The 20,995-nt window shown below is 39.0% G+C and overlaps 1 protein-coding gene across 1 annotated transcript in view; it reads left to right on the top strand.

Moving 5' to 3' along the window:
• INVS (inversin) overlaps positions 1–20,995 on the top strand; it is a 95,737-nt gene that overhangs the window by 33,269 nt on the left and 41,473 nt on the right. The window contains exons 4-6 of the mRNA XM_016225016.2: positions 14,912–15,085; positions 18,600–18,767; positions 19,570–19,750. Coding sequence (XP_016080502.2) covers positions 14,912–15,085; positions 18,600–18,767; positions 19,570–19,750 — 523 coding nt within the window. The remainder of the gene's footprint in view (positions 1–14,911; positions 15,086–18,599; positions 18,768–19,569; positions 19,751–20,995) is intronic.

The raw sequence follows: 20,995 nt of genomic DNA on the forward strand, positions 1-20,995 counted from the left end.
ACCTGATACTGCTTTGCCCCAAATCTTTAGTGCATAGTTCCTGAAAACAAGGACAGTCTCTTGTATAACTACAGTTCAATGATCAGAATCAGGCAATTACCATAAACACTATAATCCATGAACCTAATTCAGATTTTGCCAATTTCCCAGTAATGTCATCTATGTAAAAGAAAATCCAGCCCTGGCCAGTGGGCTCCATTGGCTGAGCATTGTCCACGTACCATAAGGTTGCTGGTCCAATCCCCGGTCAGGGCACATACCCGGGTTGAGGGCTTGGTCCCTGGTCTCTGGTTGGGGTGCGTACAGGATGCAGCCAGTCAATGTGTGTGTCTCTTTCTTCCTCTCCCTCCCTCTCTCTCTAAAAAAATCAGTAAAAACTTCTTTTTTTAAATCCAGGATCAGGCATTGCATTCAATTGTTGTATCTTTTTAGTCTTCATTGATCTGTACCAGTTCCTCAGTCATGTGTGTGTGAGACGTTGATGTTTTCTAAGCGTACAGGCCAATTATGTTATCTTTCGTTTTGGATTTATCTGCTGTTTCTTCATACTTAGTTCAGGTTATGCACTTTTGGTAAGATTACCACAGAAGCCTTGTTGTGTTCTTCTTAGTCATTACATCAGAAAGCACATGGAGATGCTCACTTTGTGCACTTGGTACTGCACTGTAACATTACTATTTTTTCCTTGGGATTAATAAGTATTTTGTGAATAGCTTCATTTGAAACCATGGAAATATCCTGTTACTCCTCAAACTTTTACCCATCAGTGTTAGGATCCTTTGACCACTCCCACATGAATCAGTTATTATTATGATGGTTTGCAAATGGTAAAAGTTATTTTTTAAATCACTGCTTATTCCAGATCTAAAATTAGATGTGTAGTTTGGTGGGAACAATAAAAAAAGCTAAGAAAGAATGGAAGAGATTGCACCAAAATGCTAACAGATTATGTTAGGTTTAGGGTAATGGAATTGTCGATGATCTTTCTTCTTACTTTACTTTCCCAATTTTCAATTATTTTCCAAATATTTGAATACATATCAAATGTATAGTTCATAATTTTTGAGTGGCTTTCTAAAATATATGTTTGTTTATCCCCAGTTGGTCCACAAAGAGCTTGCGGTAGACACTAAAATGTTGATTTAACGATTGTGATGTGCTTCCTGAGCCCATTCTGTTTCACTTTGAACACCTGTTAGAGTAGAATTAAATCATGACTAACAGAACACCTCCCCTGGGACAGGTTACGAAATGGCACAACTAAAATAGCCTCTGATTGGCACATCTTCCTTCCCCACTTCAACCACCAAACTTGGCATTATTTTTACCAACTCAGTTCCTCTCTCTTTGATTCAAAGAGAAGGGAACTAGAGTGGTGGCGGGAAGATGAGAAGTAGTACAGAGTTCAGGGGCTGATTTGCAGATGGAGGTGGGTTATGATATGGTTTTTACAAGATGGCTAGATCCGAGACTAGAAGACAGGTTTGACTCAAGTATTACCACTGTGAGGGCCTTGGCTATCATTTTGAAAATAGGTAATAGTTATTAAGTCATATTTCTAGTTAGTGCTCAGCATTTAGTTAAAACCTTTAATGCATAGTTTGAAAGAGGTTCATTAAGAATTTCTGAGTTTAATTGAATTTATTGTACATTTATCTGTACATTTATCTTTTCCACTATCTAAGAAATCCCATCCATAGTGTGGAACTGAAGTAGAAAAGGCAACAGATGGATTTAATCAGTTGTTCAAAACAGTTCCCCCAAAGGCACATATCTTAGCCAAGTAGATGAATTGATTTTTTTTTAACTGCATGTTAGTATCAATAAAACTGAGGTACATTATTGGAAAACTAAAGATGGGCCTACCACAACACTTGGGGTGCTTCAAAGGAGCCAGGAGGTAAACAAGATTTGTTGCATTTCGCTTCTAAATTTAATATTAAAACATGATTTTTACAATAACTACTTGCAGTATAACTCAGAAGGCTGATCAGGATCAGTGAGGAGAACAGGCCACGCAGATTACAGTGAACATTAAACAATGAAAACAATTAAGAGTGAATTCTTTCTTATTTTTCAGTATCTAAAACAAACATGGTCAAATTAAAAAATGTCTTGTTTACAAAGGCTACTTTTCTGATGAGAGAAGAACCATAATGGTATCAAAAGAAACCGATACTTACCGAGCCCATTCTGTGAGCCAGGCACTGGAGGTGAACTTCTTACGCTGGGAAAATGAATGTTTGTATCAGGAAAAAGGAAATAGACTTAAATGCTGTTACCCTGTGGTTAAAAAAAGTAAAAATTATTAGAAATTAAGTTATTCTTGAGGCAGCTAGAATAAAAACATTCAGTTTTGAGGTAGCTATAAAGAGTGGGTCTTCCACTTCTTAGAATCATAGTCAAGGGACATGAAGCTGGACGAGCTTTAGATCATAATCCAGCCTTATTTTCCATAGGAGGAAACAGGCTACGGGGAATTCAGGCTACAGGGTGGTCTGGCTGAGACCTCTCTGGTGACTCTGCCTTATTTAAACCCTTCAGTACTGCTTCAGAAACCTCAAGGAGGAAATCTAAACTCCTTTCACGATCATCTACTCCTTGCTTACCTTTTGGCTTCAGCTTCATGTGCCCCCCTTTCTGCTCTATCCTCAGGCAGACTGACCAGTTAAAGCTTTTATTCTAGTCGCCTCTTCCTTCCCCCCATCCTCCGCCCACAGTGCCCCTGCACATTCAGCTCCTTCCCACTGAAGCTGGCTTAATTGTATGTACACTTTAAGGAGCAGCCCAGGCACTGCTTTCTCCAAGAAGCCTTTATTGGCCCCTCGAGTCGGGGTTAGGTACCCCACCTTCAGAGTTCTGATCACTGTTATCACTGCCTGTCCTTACACAGGACCGATCTCATTCATTGTATTACAATAGTGAATACTATTTGCAAATGGCTTTGCTATCTATTACGGCCAAAGTGAGGGGTGGTCTGGGAATTATCACACAGTGTAATAAGCGGATACAGGAGACTCGATACACAACTGCGCTAATGTTGGCTTTAGAGTTCCTATGTAGGAGGAGCTTATGTGGGGACAAATTGATTGGAAGGGGTGGGAATAAGACCCAAAGCTATCTTTGTTCAGCACTTTACATAAAATTCAGAAAATATCTGTTGTCCATGTCAAAGAAATGGGGAAGCAGAACAAGATGGAGACATGGAGGGGTGCTAAAGTATTGGTGATCCCATATCAAGATCCAGTCCAGTTCACCTGCCATCTCCTTCATGGATTTTTTCCTGATCTATCCTCTCCCCCTCACCACAAAAGTACATCCTCTATCCTGCCTGTCGCTAGGGTCTGTTTTTGTATTTTTTGCACTCCTCTCCCCCCGTTGCTTGTACTATTATGTTATATTGTATATGAGTGTGTACATTTGTATTTTAATTATTTTTGTAAAGTTGCCAAAACCCTTAGCATATTGTCTGATTCAGAGTAATTACATAGTAAATAGTGGTGACGGTTGAGTAAATGATTGAATTAGGTCCATACTTCTCAATCTTGATACCATTTTTGAATCACTTGCAGAGCATTAAGGATATATTAATTCCAAAGTGTCAGAAATTCTGATTTCATTCATCTGGGATGGAACACACATTCCTTTTTTGGTGGTTTGTTGTTGTTACTGTTTTTTTAAGCTCTTCAAGGTTGCGAACTGGGACATTAGGTTCTTTGTATAAACACTGATTCTCAAAGTGTGAACTCCTGAGCCCAGCAGCACCATCATGTCCCAGAAACTTGTTTGCAATGTAAATCATTGGACTCTACAACTGGTGAATGACAACTCTGAGGGAAGGCCTCTGCAATCTGTGTTTTCAAGCCCTCCAGATAATCCTGAAGTATGCTGGAGTTTGAGAACTACTGATTTAAGATCAAAGAAATGTTTTCCTATAAATGAAACATCAACTGTGAGAAACAAAATGCATTTTATAATTATCCCAAAAGGTTGTGACAATTTAAAGGACCATTCTAAATAAATGAGGGCACCACACAAGCACTTTTTGAAATATTTACTTTTTGTGTGAAATGCAAAATAAAATAAACTATATTAGGCAAAAAAAAGTTCGTGAAAAGTCTGGCATTGGGTAAGGAAGCTTCAGAGTCCAGGACACCTTTCCATAGTTTCTTAGAGAAAAGCCTGTCCACCCCTTTTAGGACCATAACATTTTCTCTCTCTATTGTGTTGTTTGACTCTGCGCCACCGGATAGCTCCGTCTATTCCTATGGAAACCAAGTTAGTGGATAGAGCCAAGGCTTGGAGGAGGCAAGGCACTGGGGAGAAATATTAGAAGAGTTCAGCCACAGAGCAACTAACGATGTTGCCTTTTCTTCAGTCAAATCCTCTTTGAGAGCCAGAGTCTGTTTTAAGCCAGAGAGATGTTCTTGGCTGATGGATTGTCTGGCTGCTCTGCCAGATGGATGAACATCTTAAACTTGGAAAATAACAAATAAAGCTCCTCTTCTGCCTTGAAGTGCCATTCTTAGCCTTTCCTTGGGGAATTGTAAAATAACTTTTTAAAAGTTTTTAACGATTTGCTTAAGATGGCAGGTTAGTAATGTGATTACCGTCATAGTTGTTGAGTAATTGGAAATTCTATCTATGAACACAGTGTTTAGGGTTGACAATCAGAAACTTAAGGAAAGAGGGAGAATGTCTGTGACTGGGAAAAGCAGAGCAGATTCCGTTTCATTTCCATAGCTCAGTGAATTCAGTGTTATCCAAAAACTTGTTTTTTGTAACTACTTGCTTTCCTATGAAGATTTATGTTAAAACAAAGTCCAAGAAACCAGAGTACAACCAGGCCCCTAAACGAATTCAGACAAGAAAATGATCCAAGTAGATAAGAATAGTGTGGAAAGGCCCGCTCCTTTCCAGTCCATTCATACTCTGTATTTGACGTGGCAGTGATACCTCATGGTCTAGGTAAAAGGACAAGAATACTAGGTTGCATTGTACTGAGCTATTTGTGTGGATATTTAAATTATGTTTATATTTCAGTTAGGATGTGGAGGTTCATTTTTCCAGTCTTACATACTTTCATTTATGCCAGAAATTGCTATCTTTGGATAAAGAGTTGAAACAACTATTAATATAGATAATTCATAACCCTGTATCTTGAATCTAGCTATCCCTTCCAGTCTTCAGATCCATATATATGCTTTTTTTCACTAGACATCTTCATATATATTTTCCTCACGTGCCTCAAACTCCACATGTTAAAAAAACAGAACTCATAAATCTTTATCCCGCATCCCTTTTTCCTTCCATCGTTACAGTTGTTGGCACCATTTTCCATCTGGTGCTTGTTCAGGAGTCTAATATATTTCACTAACCTGTCTCCTTATTTTCGTTCAGCTCTCAACATTTCTATTCTGGATTGCTATAGTAACCCCCTAACTAGTCTCCCAGCCTAACGATTTGTTCCACTTAAACCAGTGCTTCACATAGCCTCCAGATAGTTTCAGAAAACACAAATCCACTCCTGTCATTTCCTCCTTAAACTCTTCATTGGCTCCCCATTACACACAGAATAAATTTTAGACTCTTTACCATGCTGTTTTAGACTCTCCATTTTCTAGCCCCTCTAGTCATATTTTTCACTTGCTCTTACACTCACTGCATTTTATATTACAATGGTATAGAATTATTTTCAGGGTCTGTGATTTGACTTTACCCAACAACATATGAAGTTAGTCTGTCTCTGTTTATTGTCTGATGCCAACAATAAACTTGAGGTTCTAAAGTCAGAGACTACTTACAGCAGTAGTCTCTGTTTTTTACTACCTCTTTACTCTGCGTTTTACTACTTTTAGCAAAAAGCAAAAACCTGTATGTTTGCATTGGTTTCCCTTGCCCCCAAGAACATGAGGGAGTTGCAGAAGGCCCAGATGGATGCTGCACACACAGTGGGTTTTCATCACAGCTAAGGAACATTGAACTTCAGGAACCTACTGCATTTATAGTAAGCAGTAAGTCCAGCGGGAAACATGACCTCAGCCCTCCAGCTGATTGCTACAAACACAATCCTGAGGAGTTGCATAGGTAGAGAGTGGCCAAGACTTTGCATTCTTTTTTTTTATTTTACATACGTCTTTATTGATTTTAGAGAGAAGAAGGGAGAGAGAGAGAGAGAGAGAGAAAGAAAGAGAGAGAGAGAAATATCAATGTTGAGAGAGTCATTGATCCACTGCCTCCTGCACACCCAACACTGGGGATTGAGCCCGAAACCCAGGCACATGCCCTGACCGGGAATCGAACCTTGATCTCCTGGATCATAGGTCGATGCTCAACCTCTGAGCTACACTGGTCGGGCTAGACTTTGCATTCTTGGCATAAGAACATGCAGAGATGATCAGGACCCTGGTAAATTGCCTTTTCCAACAACCCATCCCTTAGTCCTATGTGTTCTTGACATGAGCATGCCATTCCGTCAGCTGCTGTGATTAATCTGACCAACAGAGGCTGGGAACACATCTGTTTAGTATGTCTCGGAGACCATTTGATTAATAGGATTCCAAGCAGCTGGCTGAGAACAACCTACATTGTCGACTTCACCTATGCCCCTTAGCATCCTGGACTAAGTCGTCTGTGAATAAGCACCGGGGAGGCAGTATGTCATCCTTCATACAACCAGGCTGTACTCTGAAGCTAGTCTGCTATCTGTTACGACTCATGCAAGGGAGTTTGACTGGCTTGCTGATCTTTGTTGTCATTGCCAATAATTACAGAAGACACTAGATGGACTAAAAAGCAAACCAAACCCAGTGAAGGAATATTTCATGGCCCCCTCTCCGTATACAAACGTATAACCTGAAGAGGCACAAGTCACGTGTTTAGCAACCTGATTCTAGTCGGTCTTATCAGAAAATAGACCCTTACTGAGGGCATCTACCTGAGTGACCCAGACTGTTCAATTTGCAGCTACAGTTTGTTTCCACAGTTTTTCCCCCCAAACAGGGGTATCTTTAATCTACCATCTATAGTCTTTCAAGTGACAGACCAGATGACTGGAACATTGGCAACATCCCAAGAGGTAGGAAAAGCTAGCCCTGTCCTTAGGAGTAGTGTTTAAGGAAAGGACGATGGCTTTCATTTCAGGCACCAGTCTGACCTGCCTTGACCATAGGCTTTCTTCCAGAGTTGGACTACCTCCCAGGTGAGGTTTGACTGCCTCCCAATGGACACCACCAGGTTTTCACTTAGCCAGATCATCAGATAACCTGGCCAAGGATTTCAGCAGATTGTCCATGCATCAAGGGCACCATTAAGCCAGCAGCTCTGCTTTGGACAGTGGCCACCTGTACACCCGCACTTTGTCCTCATGGCCAGATGGGTCAGGCTGCTGCAGGGATCAGGTACATAGTACAGTTGGCTCTGTGCTAGGCTTTGCATTCATTTTCACTTTTGAGCAACTGCTTGATCATGTCTCAGCCAAGTGAACGTCTAATGTTTTTTGTCCACTCAAAATTCTGTATTGGAGAGCAAGGTACTCATTGCTCTAATCATTTATTCCTGCTTTGGAGATTCCTTGGCTCAGCAGCCACCACCATATTGCCTTTCAGCTTACTGCCCCAATGTCATGCTAGCATCCCTTCCTCTGCCTGCCCAAGACACCATTCCACCATTCAGCCTGCTTGTTTTAATCTGTCTCCTCACCATTCAGGCTCATTAACTGATAGGACAGGGAGCTGCCTTACCCCCCTAGCCTTGCCCACCACTTGGGCATGATCTCAGGGAGGCTTCTCATCCCTGAACCTGACCTGCAGGGCCCATGTCCTTACTCTTTGGAAAACTGTGTCTCTGTCAGCATCCCATCCTCATTACCTGTACTGTCAGGTCTTGGATATAATTGTACCCTACTTTTTTTCTTTTGTATGTACTAATTTATTACAAGGTAATAAGTTGGCCATGGGTACTGGTAGAAGATACAAGACTACCATCAGAGACAAGATCAAAGCTTTCTTACTCATGGCACAGCAAGTAGCCGAGCACTTTCATGTCTGCATCAGTTTCCCTTGTCCCAGGAAGCACGAGAGCAATACAGAGGAGCCAGAATGACACTGAGCACCAGGGTGGGTTTACATGGCATCTGAGGAATGCTGAATCTGGGGACTCTCTCCAGGCTTTAGTAAGTAGTAAGCAAGCCTGCTCTTGTCTTATGTCCAGGAGAGTGACATTACCTCATTCCTCAAGATTGCTCGCTGGAGAAATGAGGTAGTGTCACCCTCCTGGACATGAGACAGAGGTAAAAAGGAATCAAGACTTTGTGTTCTTGGTATGCGATGTAAGGGAATACCAGAAACCTGGGGGTGGTGAGTCTTTTAACAAATTAATGTGGTAAATGCCTCGAGAGTTTATAAATATGTAATTATATAGATATCATTAGAGTTAATAATAAGATGCTTCTATTGTTTCCACTTCAGTTCTAAATAATGCATCTTTTGGTACCTAATATGGTTAGGATTGAGAATGAAATATGGTAGAATGCCTGCCTTATATTCATATGTGCTATTATGTGCTATTGTATATATAGTTATAATATCTCCAGGGCAAGTTATACACAAATCTATAAATGAGCAAAACATGTGCACATTTGCATGTATAGTGCACATTTGTCTTCGCCCCGACTACAGTGAGGGTGGGTGTATGTGCGAGGACACAGAGAACTCGAAGGTACTAATCAGGAGACATGGTGCTCCGGCGGGAAAGGGCTGCTCTAGGCAGAGCTGCCAAGTCTTGAGCACGGGAGTCTGTTAAAGCAGTTGTTTCAGCTGAGGAGGAGCAAATAGCAAAGGCTCCTAGGAGCCAGGTATGGGAACTGGGAGCCATTTGGGGAAGAAATGTAGCAGGGGACCCAGAATGTTTTGACGATCAGCTACCAGTTGTCTAGAAGCTAATGATTAAGGCACTTGCCTGGAACAGACAGTAGTTCTGAAGATTATAATTTTAGATACTGCTGGTTCAGAAAAGACATTCCCTTTTTTCCCACCCAGTGAGTGAAAGTGGTCATATTCACACTAAAGCCAAGAAAATACTTAGAATTTGGGGGTATTCGTTTGCCTTATCTGAGGTTATAGCTTTAGAGGAAGCTGTTTCGTCTAGAGAAGTGGCAGGAGCAGGACAAAGATCAAGAGTCAGGACCGGGAAGCTCCCACGAGCTCAGTGACGATGACTCTGATACCCCCATGTCATTAGGCACAGGGCTGCAAAAGATCGCTGTAAGTACAGAGTCTTATAATGGACCGGGAGCTGGGTGTCGGCAGCTCTAAGGGTAAGCAAAGAGGGAAAAGGAAAAGAGAAATAACAGCAAACAATCTCCTCCTTAAAATGAGCCTGCAACAAAAACTCCAAAATATATGAAGAAATCTGATGCCAAGGCAGATCACTATTCAGACCATGAATTCAGTCCTAGTGGAAGAACACAAACAAGCAAAAGGACAGGCCACACAGAGGGAGAGCATATTTGCAAAGCCAACCAAGAATTAGTATCAAAAATATGGAAATAACTCCTACGGATCAGTAAGAAAGACAAACAGCCAAGACGGAAAGTTAGTAAACAAAACAAAAAGGCTCTTCACAGAAGGAAGAAACAGCCAACATATATGTAAAACCCATGCCACCTCCATCAGAGGACTGAGGATTAAGTCCATGGTGAAACACCATTGTATGCCCATGTCACTGGCAAACATCAGCAAGTCTGATAAAACCACGTGTGGCAGGATGTGGAGTAATAAGAATTCTCACACATCACGGGTGGAAATGTGAACTGGAGCAGCTACTTCAGAGAGCAGTTTCAACCCAGAAGCTTCAGAAAGTCATACACACTTACCAGAAGATGGGTACAAGACCATTTATTACAATATTGTGTGTAATAGTGAAAAATGAGAAGCATGCTAAGTACTCCTCTAGAGGAAATACAGACAGTGTGTTATTTTCATGTGACAATACTTCTGGCGTGAAAATGTGTGAGCCAAGGCAAGGCGAGTGATTCACACAGGACCATTCGTATGAAGACTGGAAACACGTAGAGCAGTACAATGTATATTATGGGTACATATATTTGTAAGAGAGAAAGGCATTAAAACATTGGTTGAAACGATAAACACAACTGTAGGAGAGTAGTGTCTGGAGAGAGAGAGAAGGTAACAGGATTGGGGAAGAGCAAAACAGGAACATTAACCTGATCTGCTATGTGGTATGTTTTTAAAAATGAAAACTCTAAAGTGAAATATCAAGTTACTTCACTCAAAATATCTATATCATTGTTATTGAGATTTAATGACTACGATTTTTCCTTAAAAAGGAGCTCATCTTAGAGAACTGGGCAGACAGAGCGCCGTGCAGGGTTAAAGGTGGCATCCGGGTTGCTTTCTTTCCCAGACCCATTTCAAGCTTTGTTCTCCAGGTCAGAGGACTTTTCACCCTCTTAGGTGTTATGATCCTTCTCACGCATTTGGGGGGAACCAAATGTTATAATCATTTACATTACAAACTAAAGAAGCTCTTGGTGTTAATAATTATGGGAAAATAAGATGAAGATTATAACCTAACAAAACAACACAAAACACTCCACATTTCAGAGACGTGCGGAAAGTTTTTCACATTTCAGTGTATATGACCTGGTCAAAGCCGAGTTAACATCCTTTTAGTGACTAGGTCAGGACTCTTCTGTAACTTCCGCGCTCTCACTTCTGTCTTAACCATGAGAGTTTTCTTAAGAATATACATTCTTTTGATCTGTTATCTCCTTCACTCTTACACTGTTTTCTACCCGGTCAAAAATTATAAAAGCAGGTCCTAAAACACCCTACACCTCAGGATCAGGAGCTTCTGTATGGTCCTAGGAAATGATACTAAATGATTAACTTCCAAATCCTCCCCAAAGCATTTGTGTTATTAGAATAAACCTGAAAACTTAACAAGTCCCAATTTCAAGCAATAGTGAGGAAATGTTTAGACCTTTGGTTTTACAGGAAGCAAAGGAGCCAGTAACATGGGTCCCCAGAATCATACAACCTTCGGAGAGTTATAAAATCAGCCTGCTGCGTTGGACTAATGTCTTTCCCTTTTCCACTGACACTAGAAATTCTCCTGATTTTGGCTCTAAGAGTTGTCCATCCCCTATGCTCATTCTTATAATTAAGTTTGCATACACTGGGCATTTAATAAATGCCTGTTCATATAGCCAAGGAAGTTGGCCTTGGTCCCGCTGGATTATATTGTTTCTAGTCCTACTATTCTGATGTCTCAGGCCTTTCAGATAGGAGAAGCTGGCCTCATCACATAGCTGGCCCCTCTCACGGCACCAGCTAAATTCCTGTTGGGCATGCCCTTATTGGTCCTGTAGCATCATTAGGTAGACTATAGACATCTTTTTCAATGGAAAAATTATCAGAGAAACCATTATTTATATAACATTCCAACTATTTTTACTCTTACCTCACCCTAGCCTTGGTTTCCTCCTTAAGCACTAGCTGAACTATGTACGCCATGTACAGTCAGGTCTCCGTGTCTACGTGCCCTCTGTCATGGGCCGCTCTTGGTTTCACTCAGCCATCTATGTTTGGTTGCCTCCTCCACACTGGAAAACTGTTCATAATAAAACTAGCAAACATTTACTGAGCATTTGCTTTGTGCACTGTTCTAAGTACTTGACAGATATTGTCTTTATCATTTCGTATGCATAATAATCATAGGTACTGTTATTATTCCTATTTTACAGATGGGGAAGTAGAAGCACAGGAAGATCTTTATTTAATCTGTAAATTTTCCATGATACTTCTGTGAGGAGCTAAGATGAAATCTGTGAAAGATCTTTGTATAATAAGTGGAGTTAAGTGCAAACATTTTACTGTTGCTTGATCAGAACAAGGCTGTTGAATGAATAAATCAGTTATTACTGAGATACGCCCTGTAGGTAGAATCCCCGGAGTAATGTAGTGAAATGTAAATATGCAAGGCACTGTGTCTGTAACTCAGTAGTCACCCCCACAGTATATTCCAGCTTCCTTTTCCTTCCCTTTTCCTCTAAATTTCAGAATCAAAATGATTGTCTGATTGAATATCTTTAAAAGGTCATGATGAATTATTCTGTAATATTTGAAATGCTATGCTCAGAAAGGTCAACCTTTATTTTTTGGTGTGAAGTACCACATAGATTTGTTTTTCCTGGGCACTTTTTCTTTTTTTCAAAGAAAAGATGGCAAGAGATTTAGAGCAGGGTGCCCTCTTGAGGAAATTTTAGCACCTTTCTTTTCAAAAGTTGACACTGGGTGAAATGAGAAGTTCTGATGAATGATGTCCACTATGAATGAGGCTCAGATACGTGAATCATTACTGAGTAACAAAATACAAGGTACCTGAAGGATTAAGATTCTTAACTGTTATGATCTAATGTAGCAACTGTCAGAATTTTTAAATAACAAGACTGCTAGAAGGTATTTTATTACCTCTAATTCATCAGTCCTTCAAGTAATGTTTACTAAATACCTGTTTTGTTCCAGGAGCTGTGCCAAGCACAATGGTCACTATAACATGGTCTCTGTAGCTTGAGGCTTGTGAGGGAGATCACAGTGAAGGGAAACAAACAAATATACATGTCATTATAAACTGAGAAGAGTAATAGGCATGATATGAAAAGGCGCTAGAACAAAGAAGAAAATAAGGGTGGTCTACTTAGGGTGGTCAAGGACAGGCCTCTCTGCAGAAATAACTGAGCTGAGTCAGTTTGCTTTTCAGTTCATTCCAAGTGTGCTATAAACAGTCTTATGGACCCTTTTTCCTAGCTTCGTTCTTTCTTATCTCTGCCCCAGTTGTTGAGCTGGGTTGGATCCCGTCTCGCCCCTGTGGACAAGCAGGCAACTATCATTCATCTTTCTGCACCTCATTGTTGCTCTGACTGGCCCCCTTTGCCTTAGAGCCTCACAGGCTTCACCAAGGGGGCAGGGGTAAGCTTAATTCGCAAAGGTCTGCCTTGCTTATACTGATAGCCCCTCATAGTAGAACATCAATGCATTATAATCCTAAATGGCCAAATTTCCAATAAGGTTAAGGATGGAGAGGATCTCTGAAGATGAAAAGGACAGGTAACCCTGCCCACTATGCTTTAACTTTAAATAGGGAGAGATACTTAGGCACGAAGTAGGCAGAGAACTTCATCCTGCAGTACAGTTTGGTCCTGTTGACTTTGTGGTACTAAGCATCTTAGGAAAGACCTCAAAAGAACTAGTTTTTGCTGGCTTTGTTTTGTTTCAAGGCTCTCATATTACATAGACATACTATACTATACAGTAGTCCCCTTTACTTGTGGGGAATACATTCGAAGACCCTGGGTGGATGCCTGAAACTGAGGATAGCACCGAACCCTCTTTGCGTTATGTTTTTTCCTATTCATACATACCTATGATAAAGTTTAACATATAAATTAGGCACAGTAAGAGAATAACAACAGTAACTAATAATAAAATAAAACAGTTATAACAGCGTACTATAAAAAAATTATGTGAAAGTGGTCTCTCTGTCTCTGATAACTGATATGGCTACTAAGTGACTAACAGGTGGGTGGGTTATACATGGTGTGGATACACTAGACAAAGGGATGACTCTCGTCCCAGGCAGGACAAAGCTGGATGACACAAGATTTCAGCAGACTACTCAGAACTACACATAATTTGAAAGTCATGAACTGTTTATTTCTGTAGTTTTGCATTTAATATTTTTGGGCTGCAGTTGACCACTGGTAACAGAAACCACGGAAAGTAAAACTGCGGATAAGGGGGCTACTATTCTATAATGATTGACCAGGATCCTGCCAGTGTGTTGCTCTAGCCCTTGTAGTTGTTTCTTCTTCCAGATGAGTTGATTCTACTAGATTGGAGGGTTTAGCTGATGTGGAGAGTATTGCCTGCAAATGGATGGCCTATAGTGACGTCTGGGTTGGTGTTTAGGTGACATATGAGTCAGGGACCAAAAGTTTGAAGAAGGTACTTCTACTTTAGTTGTACCTGTAAATACGTGTCTTTATGACCTCCTTATTAACCAGATGACTGTGAACAAAACATTTAACCTATCTGAATCTCACTACCCTCACCTGTAAATTGAGGTTTAAAAATCTCTGCTTAGCCCGGCCTGCATGGCTCAGTGGTTGAGCGTCAACCTATGAACCAGGAGGTCATGGTTCGATTCCCTGTCGGGGCACATGCCCGCATTGTGGGCTCGATCCCCAGTTGGGGATGAGCAGGGGGCAGCCAATCAATGACTCTCTCATCATTGATGTTTCTGTCTCTCTCTCCCTCTCCCTTCCTTTCTCTGAAGTCAATAAAAAATAAATCTGCTTATTTCGGAAAGTTATCATATTTTAAATATAAATAATATGTGCTCTGTTGGTCAGAATATGCCGAAACTAATATACTTATTGCTGCTACTAGATAGCAATTTGGAGAATACACCAAAAACTAAAATGCACAAACTCCTTTGACCCAGTAAATTGGTTTCTGATCATTTATTCTTAAGAAAAAAGAAAAAAAAAAACTATGTGAAAAGAAATGTACATTGTAGCAGTTTCTATAAAGAAAATATTGGAAATGATATTAGAATGGTTAAATAAAATATGTTGCTTTTTACACAATGAAATATTGACGAGCAACTATGTAAACTATATATGTATATGGAAAGGGATTGGAAGGAAACATAAAAAAATAAAACAATTGATAGAGTGGTAGAATTACAAGTATTTTTCCTTTTTTAATTATTCTGAATGTTAATACTGTAGCAGAATAATTAAAATACTTGAAACACTATAAAATTAAAAAAAGAAAAAAAGGCCCCAAACTGAATTTGTTCTTACCACCTCTTGTTTTTTATTTAGGGAAATTATCGTTTCATGAAACTCTTACTCACACGCAGAGCAAATTGGATGCAGAAGGATCTGGAAGAGATGACTCCTTTGCACTTGACCACCCGGCACAAGAACCCCAAGTGTTTAGCACTTCTGCTGAAGTTTATGGCACCAGGAGAAGTGGATACACAGGATAAAAACAAGGTAATGGACCGCCAAAATCAAAGACACGTAAGAGCAGAAAGCAAATGCTCTGTTTTATAGTATGAAACCTCATGGACAAAGGCCTCAATTCCACTCATGCACATGGTAGAACAATTCCGAGTCCCTACATGCTGCCCTAGTAAAGTATTTCACTTAAAGTCTGTTGTTTATCCTCCTGGCAACCATGTGTAGGGGGTAGTATCATCCCCTTTTTACAGATGGGGAACCAGAAGCTCAAGAAGGTTAAAATTCTGCCCGCTATCCAAGTGGCAGGACTAGAATTCAAACAGAAACCCATTATTTAACAGCTGGTTGTGCCCAGCTGCTGTGGCACAGTGGTTGAACATCAACCCATGAACCAAGAGGTTGCTGGTTCAGTTCCTAGTCAGGGAACATGCCTGGGTTACGGCTTGATCCCCAGTAGGGAGTGTGTGGGAGGCAGTCAATCGATGTTTCTCCGTCATAGATGTTTCTACCTATCCCTCTCCCTACCTCTCTCTCTAAAAATCAATAAAAATTAAAAAACACACAGCTAGTTGTGATAGTGATCATGGTGGTTAGATTTGTGGTGGCCGATGCCTGAGACAGTGTACTAAGTGCATAGTTGTTGACTGGCCTGCGCTTTGGCATCAGATTTCTTGGATTTCGGTCTAGAAGTTGAGGTTACTTGTTACCTGTGTCCTTAGGCAAATTACTCCTCAGCCTCAATTTTCTCTTTTGTGCAAAGGGGAAAATAGGGTATTGAAAAGAAAATGAGATCATACATATAACATGTTTAGCACAATGCCCAGTGCAGGGTATGCTTTCAGTAAGTGTTAGCTATGAAATGTTACTCTTCATTTTGGCTCTAACATCCTCTCTGGCATTTATTGCTAGGATCCACTGTCTTCCCTGCTCTTGAATTTTAACATAGTGTATACATCGGTCATTGTTTTCATCAACTGGTTATTGCCCTGATCATTTTTTACAGGGGGAAAAAAGTGGTCTTTAGTTAGACAAGTGCAGTAATCCTCTTTATTTTCACAAGGCATTTGATTATAAAGTCTTGCTCACTCTAACACTCCCATGTAATAAAACTCTTATGATTAAACCCACAATGTTTATGTTCCATAATCCTTTTACTCATAGTGTTCTTCATGTAGTTTTCAGATTTTGTTTAGTGGTAACTCACATAACCTAGAGTTCTGTAATCAACTTTATTATACAGCTTACTATAAACTAATATTATTCCTAACTCAGCATTTCCACAGTGCTAATATTTTGCTGAAAAAAGCACTTTGATAAATCCACAAAAACCATTAATCACTTAAGAAGCTACAAATGTCTTTGGGCTTTATTATGTCTTCCCCAAATATTCTACAAACTTTTTACTGTCTTCCAGTGTCTCTATGTTTTTCTGTATTGAACAAGGATGGGAGGTTATCCAGTGAGACAGATGGAAAATAGATCTACACAGTCCAGGGGGCACAGAGAGGAGAGCAAGACAAACGCCTAGAGCGGTGATTCTCAAAGTATATGAGGGGAAGGATCAGTTCATTTCTTCAATTTCCAATCTGTCACAGACCAGTAATTTTATGACATACATTAAAAATGAACAACAAAAGAACAGCTTGATTAAAAAGGGGCCAAGAACTTGAATAGACATTTCTCCAAAGATACACAAATTGCCAACAAGATGCTCACCATCACTAATCATTAAGGAGAAGCAAATCGAAACCACAGTGAGATACTGTTTCATACCCTTTAGGATGCTCTTATTACACACACACACAAATTACAAGTGTTGGTGAGGATATAGAGAAACTTGAACCTCTGTGCAATGCTGGTAGGAATGTAAATTGGTACAGTCACTGTGGAAAACAGTAGGGCAGTTCCTAAAAAATTAAACAGAATTATCGTATGACCCAATAATACTCTTGCTGAGTGTACACCCAAAAGAATTGAAATCAGGAACTAGGACAGATATTTGTACATCCACTTTCATAGAAACATTATTCAGAATAGCCAAAAAAATGGAAACTACCCAAATGTCCACTGATGACAGATGGCTAGATAAACAAAATGCAGTGGGATATTAGTTAGACTTAAAAAATAATTAAATTTAGACATATGCTACAACATTGATGAACTTTGAAGACATTAGGCTAAGTGAAATGTCAGACACAAAAGGACAAATGTATGGTTCCACTTATGAGGTACCTAGAAGAGTCAAATTCATAGACAGAAAGTAGAACAGTGGTTGCCAGGGGCTGGGAGGAGGTGGGAATTAGGAGTTAATGTTAAATGGAGTTTTAGCTTGGGGATTTGAAAAATACTGTGAATGGTTGCATAACAATTTGAGTGAACTTAATGCCACTGAACCATACACTTAAAAACTGTTAAAATAGTAAATTTTATGTTATATATATCTTTTACCACACTAAAAAAAGAATGACTAGAAAAATAAAAAACAAAAATATAAAAAATACAACCCCAAACTTTTTACTCTTAGATTCAACAGACATAATATTACATTTCAATAAACATATTCAAAACAAACATAACATGGGAAAAGAAAAGAATTACAGAAACTGTACGTATTGCTTATTGAAAATGTAGTTATAGGCAATTCACTGCTATTGTATTTGTGACTTTTTTTGTCCTTCAGTTATTTCTAAATAAAAGGTACAAAGTTAAATAGCAGCCCTTTATATGAAATGCCTCTAAGTACACTTTGAATACCACATATATATAAAGTGTTTATTGTGACAAATGAGCTTGGTTCTTGCTGTTAAATGATCTAATTCTAGATTAGATTGATGACAGTGCTACTTGAAAGGGATAATGTATATCTAAACAGTTTCTGTGTGTCTCCTTAATAAATATCTTGGTAGAAAAAGTTGATGAGAATGCAGAAGAGATTTTGAAGCAATGCCAACCCATTCGTGATGTTCATTTTTAACTTTTATCTGAAATAAAGCAAGTCTTGCTATATTTTCAAAATGTATCTTTCATCAGTAACTAGGTCTAACAATTTATCATTAAAGTTATAGTTATTCTATGATTTCCTATGCATGGATCTTCTTTTTTACAGATAATAAGATTCAAAATATTGTATCAAATTCTTAGGGTGCTTGGTGCAATATCAAGATCACCACTTACTTCGTTAATAGTTATTCATAGATTATTGGGCTGCTTTTCTCTTTCTCAGTATTAGCATTTCTTAGTACCTGGTGCCTAAATGCTGCCATGATGAAGAGGGCAGATCTGGAGGCAAACTGCCTGGGTGAAAATCTCAATTTGGCCACTTACTACCTTTATGTCCTTGAGCAGATTACTTGTCCTCCTTGTGCTCAGTTTCCTCATCAGTCACATGCAAATTCCAGGGTACTTTCTTCCAGAATTGTCATGATGACCACACAAGATAAAATATATAAAACTCTTACAAAAGTGCCTATTACACAGTAAAAGCCTGGGGAAAATTTACCCTGCTGTTATTGTTACTGTTGTTATTCTGAGAATCTCAATTTTGCAGCAAACAGCTCTGCATTGGAGTGCCTACTACAACAACCCTGAGCACGTGAAGCTGCTCATCAAGCATGATTCCAACATTGGGATTCCCGATGTCGAAGGCAAGATCCCACTTCACTGGGCAGCCAACCACAAAGATCCGAGCGCCGTTCATACAGTGCGATGCATTTTGGTGAGTACAGCAGTGCTGCTAGACCTGAGTAGCCTTTCCCAAAAATACAAATCAAAACACCAGTGAAATGCTTTTTATACCTATAAGGGGGAAATGTAGTAAGCTTGATAATACCAAATGGTTAATTTGTGCCAGCATTTGGGAAATAAAAACTTTTACACCTTGTCATGGGTATGTTCATTGGTACAACCATCTGAGAACAGCGTATCCTTTAATCCAGTAATTCTCCTTCTAGGTTTTTAGTCTAGATATCCTTCAACCCAGTAATTCTCCTTCTAGGTTTTTAGTCTACAGAAAAATCTCACATATGTGCTATTAAGGAAGCACGTTCATTGCAGCATTCTTGTTAATTGTGGGAAAATGTGAGTGACCTAAGTACCTCTCAGTAGGAGAATGGGTAACTACCTTGTGGTTTAACAAATGAACTAGTATCAGCATAGATACCCCAAAGTATACTATTGAAAGAAAAAAATTGCCAAAGGATATATGGAGTATATTGCATAAGTGTGAATATTAAGGGCATACATTCACAATTTCTGTAATTTATAGATGTATACATAGGGAGCAAAAGAACAAAGCATACAGCTTTAACTCAATCCATAACAGATACAAAAGCACAAAATATTGATACCTATGTCAATAAATTAAAATTTAAAGATATAGACTGCTTTTTTCTGAATTTTATCACTTTATTATGCTAGAGAGAACATAGAGGTTTAGAAAACTGCTCAGTTAATACTTTTGTCAAATGTATTTTATTGAGGATTCTATGTGTCTGATGTCTCTGGTTCCTTAAAAATAGGATGCTGCTCCAACGGAGTCTTTACTGAACTGGCAAGACTATGAGGGTCGGACACCTCTTCACTTTGCCGTCGCTGATGGGAATGTGACCGTGGTTGATGTCTTAACCTCGTATGAAAGCTGCAATATAACATCATATGATAACTTATTTCGAACCCCACTTCACTGGGCAGCTTTACTAGGTAAGTTGAATGTGAATTAAAAGATCGACAGTAGGAGGAACTGCCTGAGTACAGGCAGCTTTCTGTGCCTTCTCTTTCCCTAACTCTCATCTTCTATTTAATTGTTTTAATTTTTAATTATGTGGCACTAACTTTACACTTAAATCCCTCTGTTCATGCTTAAATTTTAGTAATATAAATGTGTTCTCTGTCATATATTAGTTTTAATTTTAACACCATGTCTTCTAATTTTTATCATAAAAGTAACGCACATTTATTGACAAATATAAATGTAAAATAATCCTCTTTTCACATTCAGTGCCTCTATTTTGGGGGGGGAGGGCTTTAATTTTATGTGTGTGCTATGCAATCATATTTGATCTTTTTCTTTATATTTTCCTCATATGCCTTTTACTTAAGCTTTTTGGGGATCACTTTTTTAGATGAGAGAGTGCATATGTGTGTGTGATTTGGGGGGCAATCTGGGAGTCTTTCTCTTTTAGTGCAGGAGTTGTACCCATTAAGAGTCATTTTTATAATATGTATTATTTGTTATTTTTTTCTGCTATTCTGTTCTTTGAGTATTATTGGTGTTTTGGGTTTTGTTATTTTAAAAGTTTGCTTTTGTGTTTCTGTTTCCTTTGTTTTCTGCTTTTAGGTGTGTGGATTAGGTTAGCTGTTATTTGGTTTTGAATTGCCTAATGTTTCCGGAGGTTATTTAGGTTTTATTAGTGGTTACGTTTAAATTGATCCCAAACTTTTTAAAATCTGAGTCAAAGTCAAGAGCAAAACTGCATCTGTTGAATCCCACCTATTTAAAACGAGGAGTTAGCACACTTTTATTTATCACTCTTTCAGCATTTGTTAATATAACTGAGGTTTTCCCCCAATTATTATTGTGACCTTAATTTTTAAATTACACATGTCTCTTCTGAAAATGAATTTTTACATGTGCATTCAATTTTATAATCTGATTTATTATTGTTATTTAGCGATCATTTCAATGTGCAGTTGCATCCCTTTTTCCCTTTTTTCTGCATTCTGGGAAGACTTCACAGATTTGTCTCCACATCACTAAATTGACTTTTTGTTCCGTCAGTTCTGCTTTTTTCTGCCTCTTAGAGATTGTATTTGATTTCCTTCTTTTATCCGTATTTCCTTTTATCTCTATTTCCTTTTTTAATTCCTTCCATCACCTTTTTATTTCAGCCCATTTTCCACTTAAGATACTCTGTGTCGTTTCATTGAGGCCATCTCTTAGCACTT

Source organism: Miniopterus natalensis, chromosome 12 (assembly GCF_054644295.1).
Source record: "Miniopterus natalensis isolate mMinNat1 chromosome 12, mMinNat1.hap1, whole genome shotgun sequence".
Lineage (NCBI taxonomy): Eukaryota > Metazoa > Chordata > Mammalia > Chiroptera > Miniopteridae > Miniopterus > Miniopterus natalensis.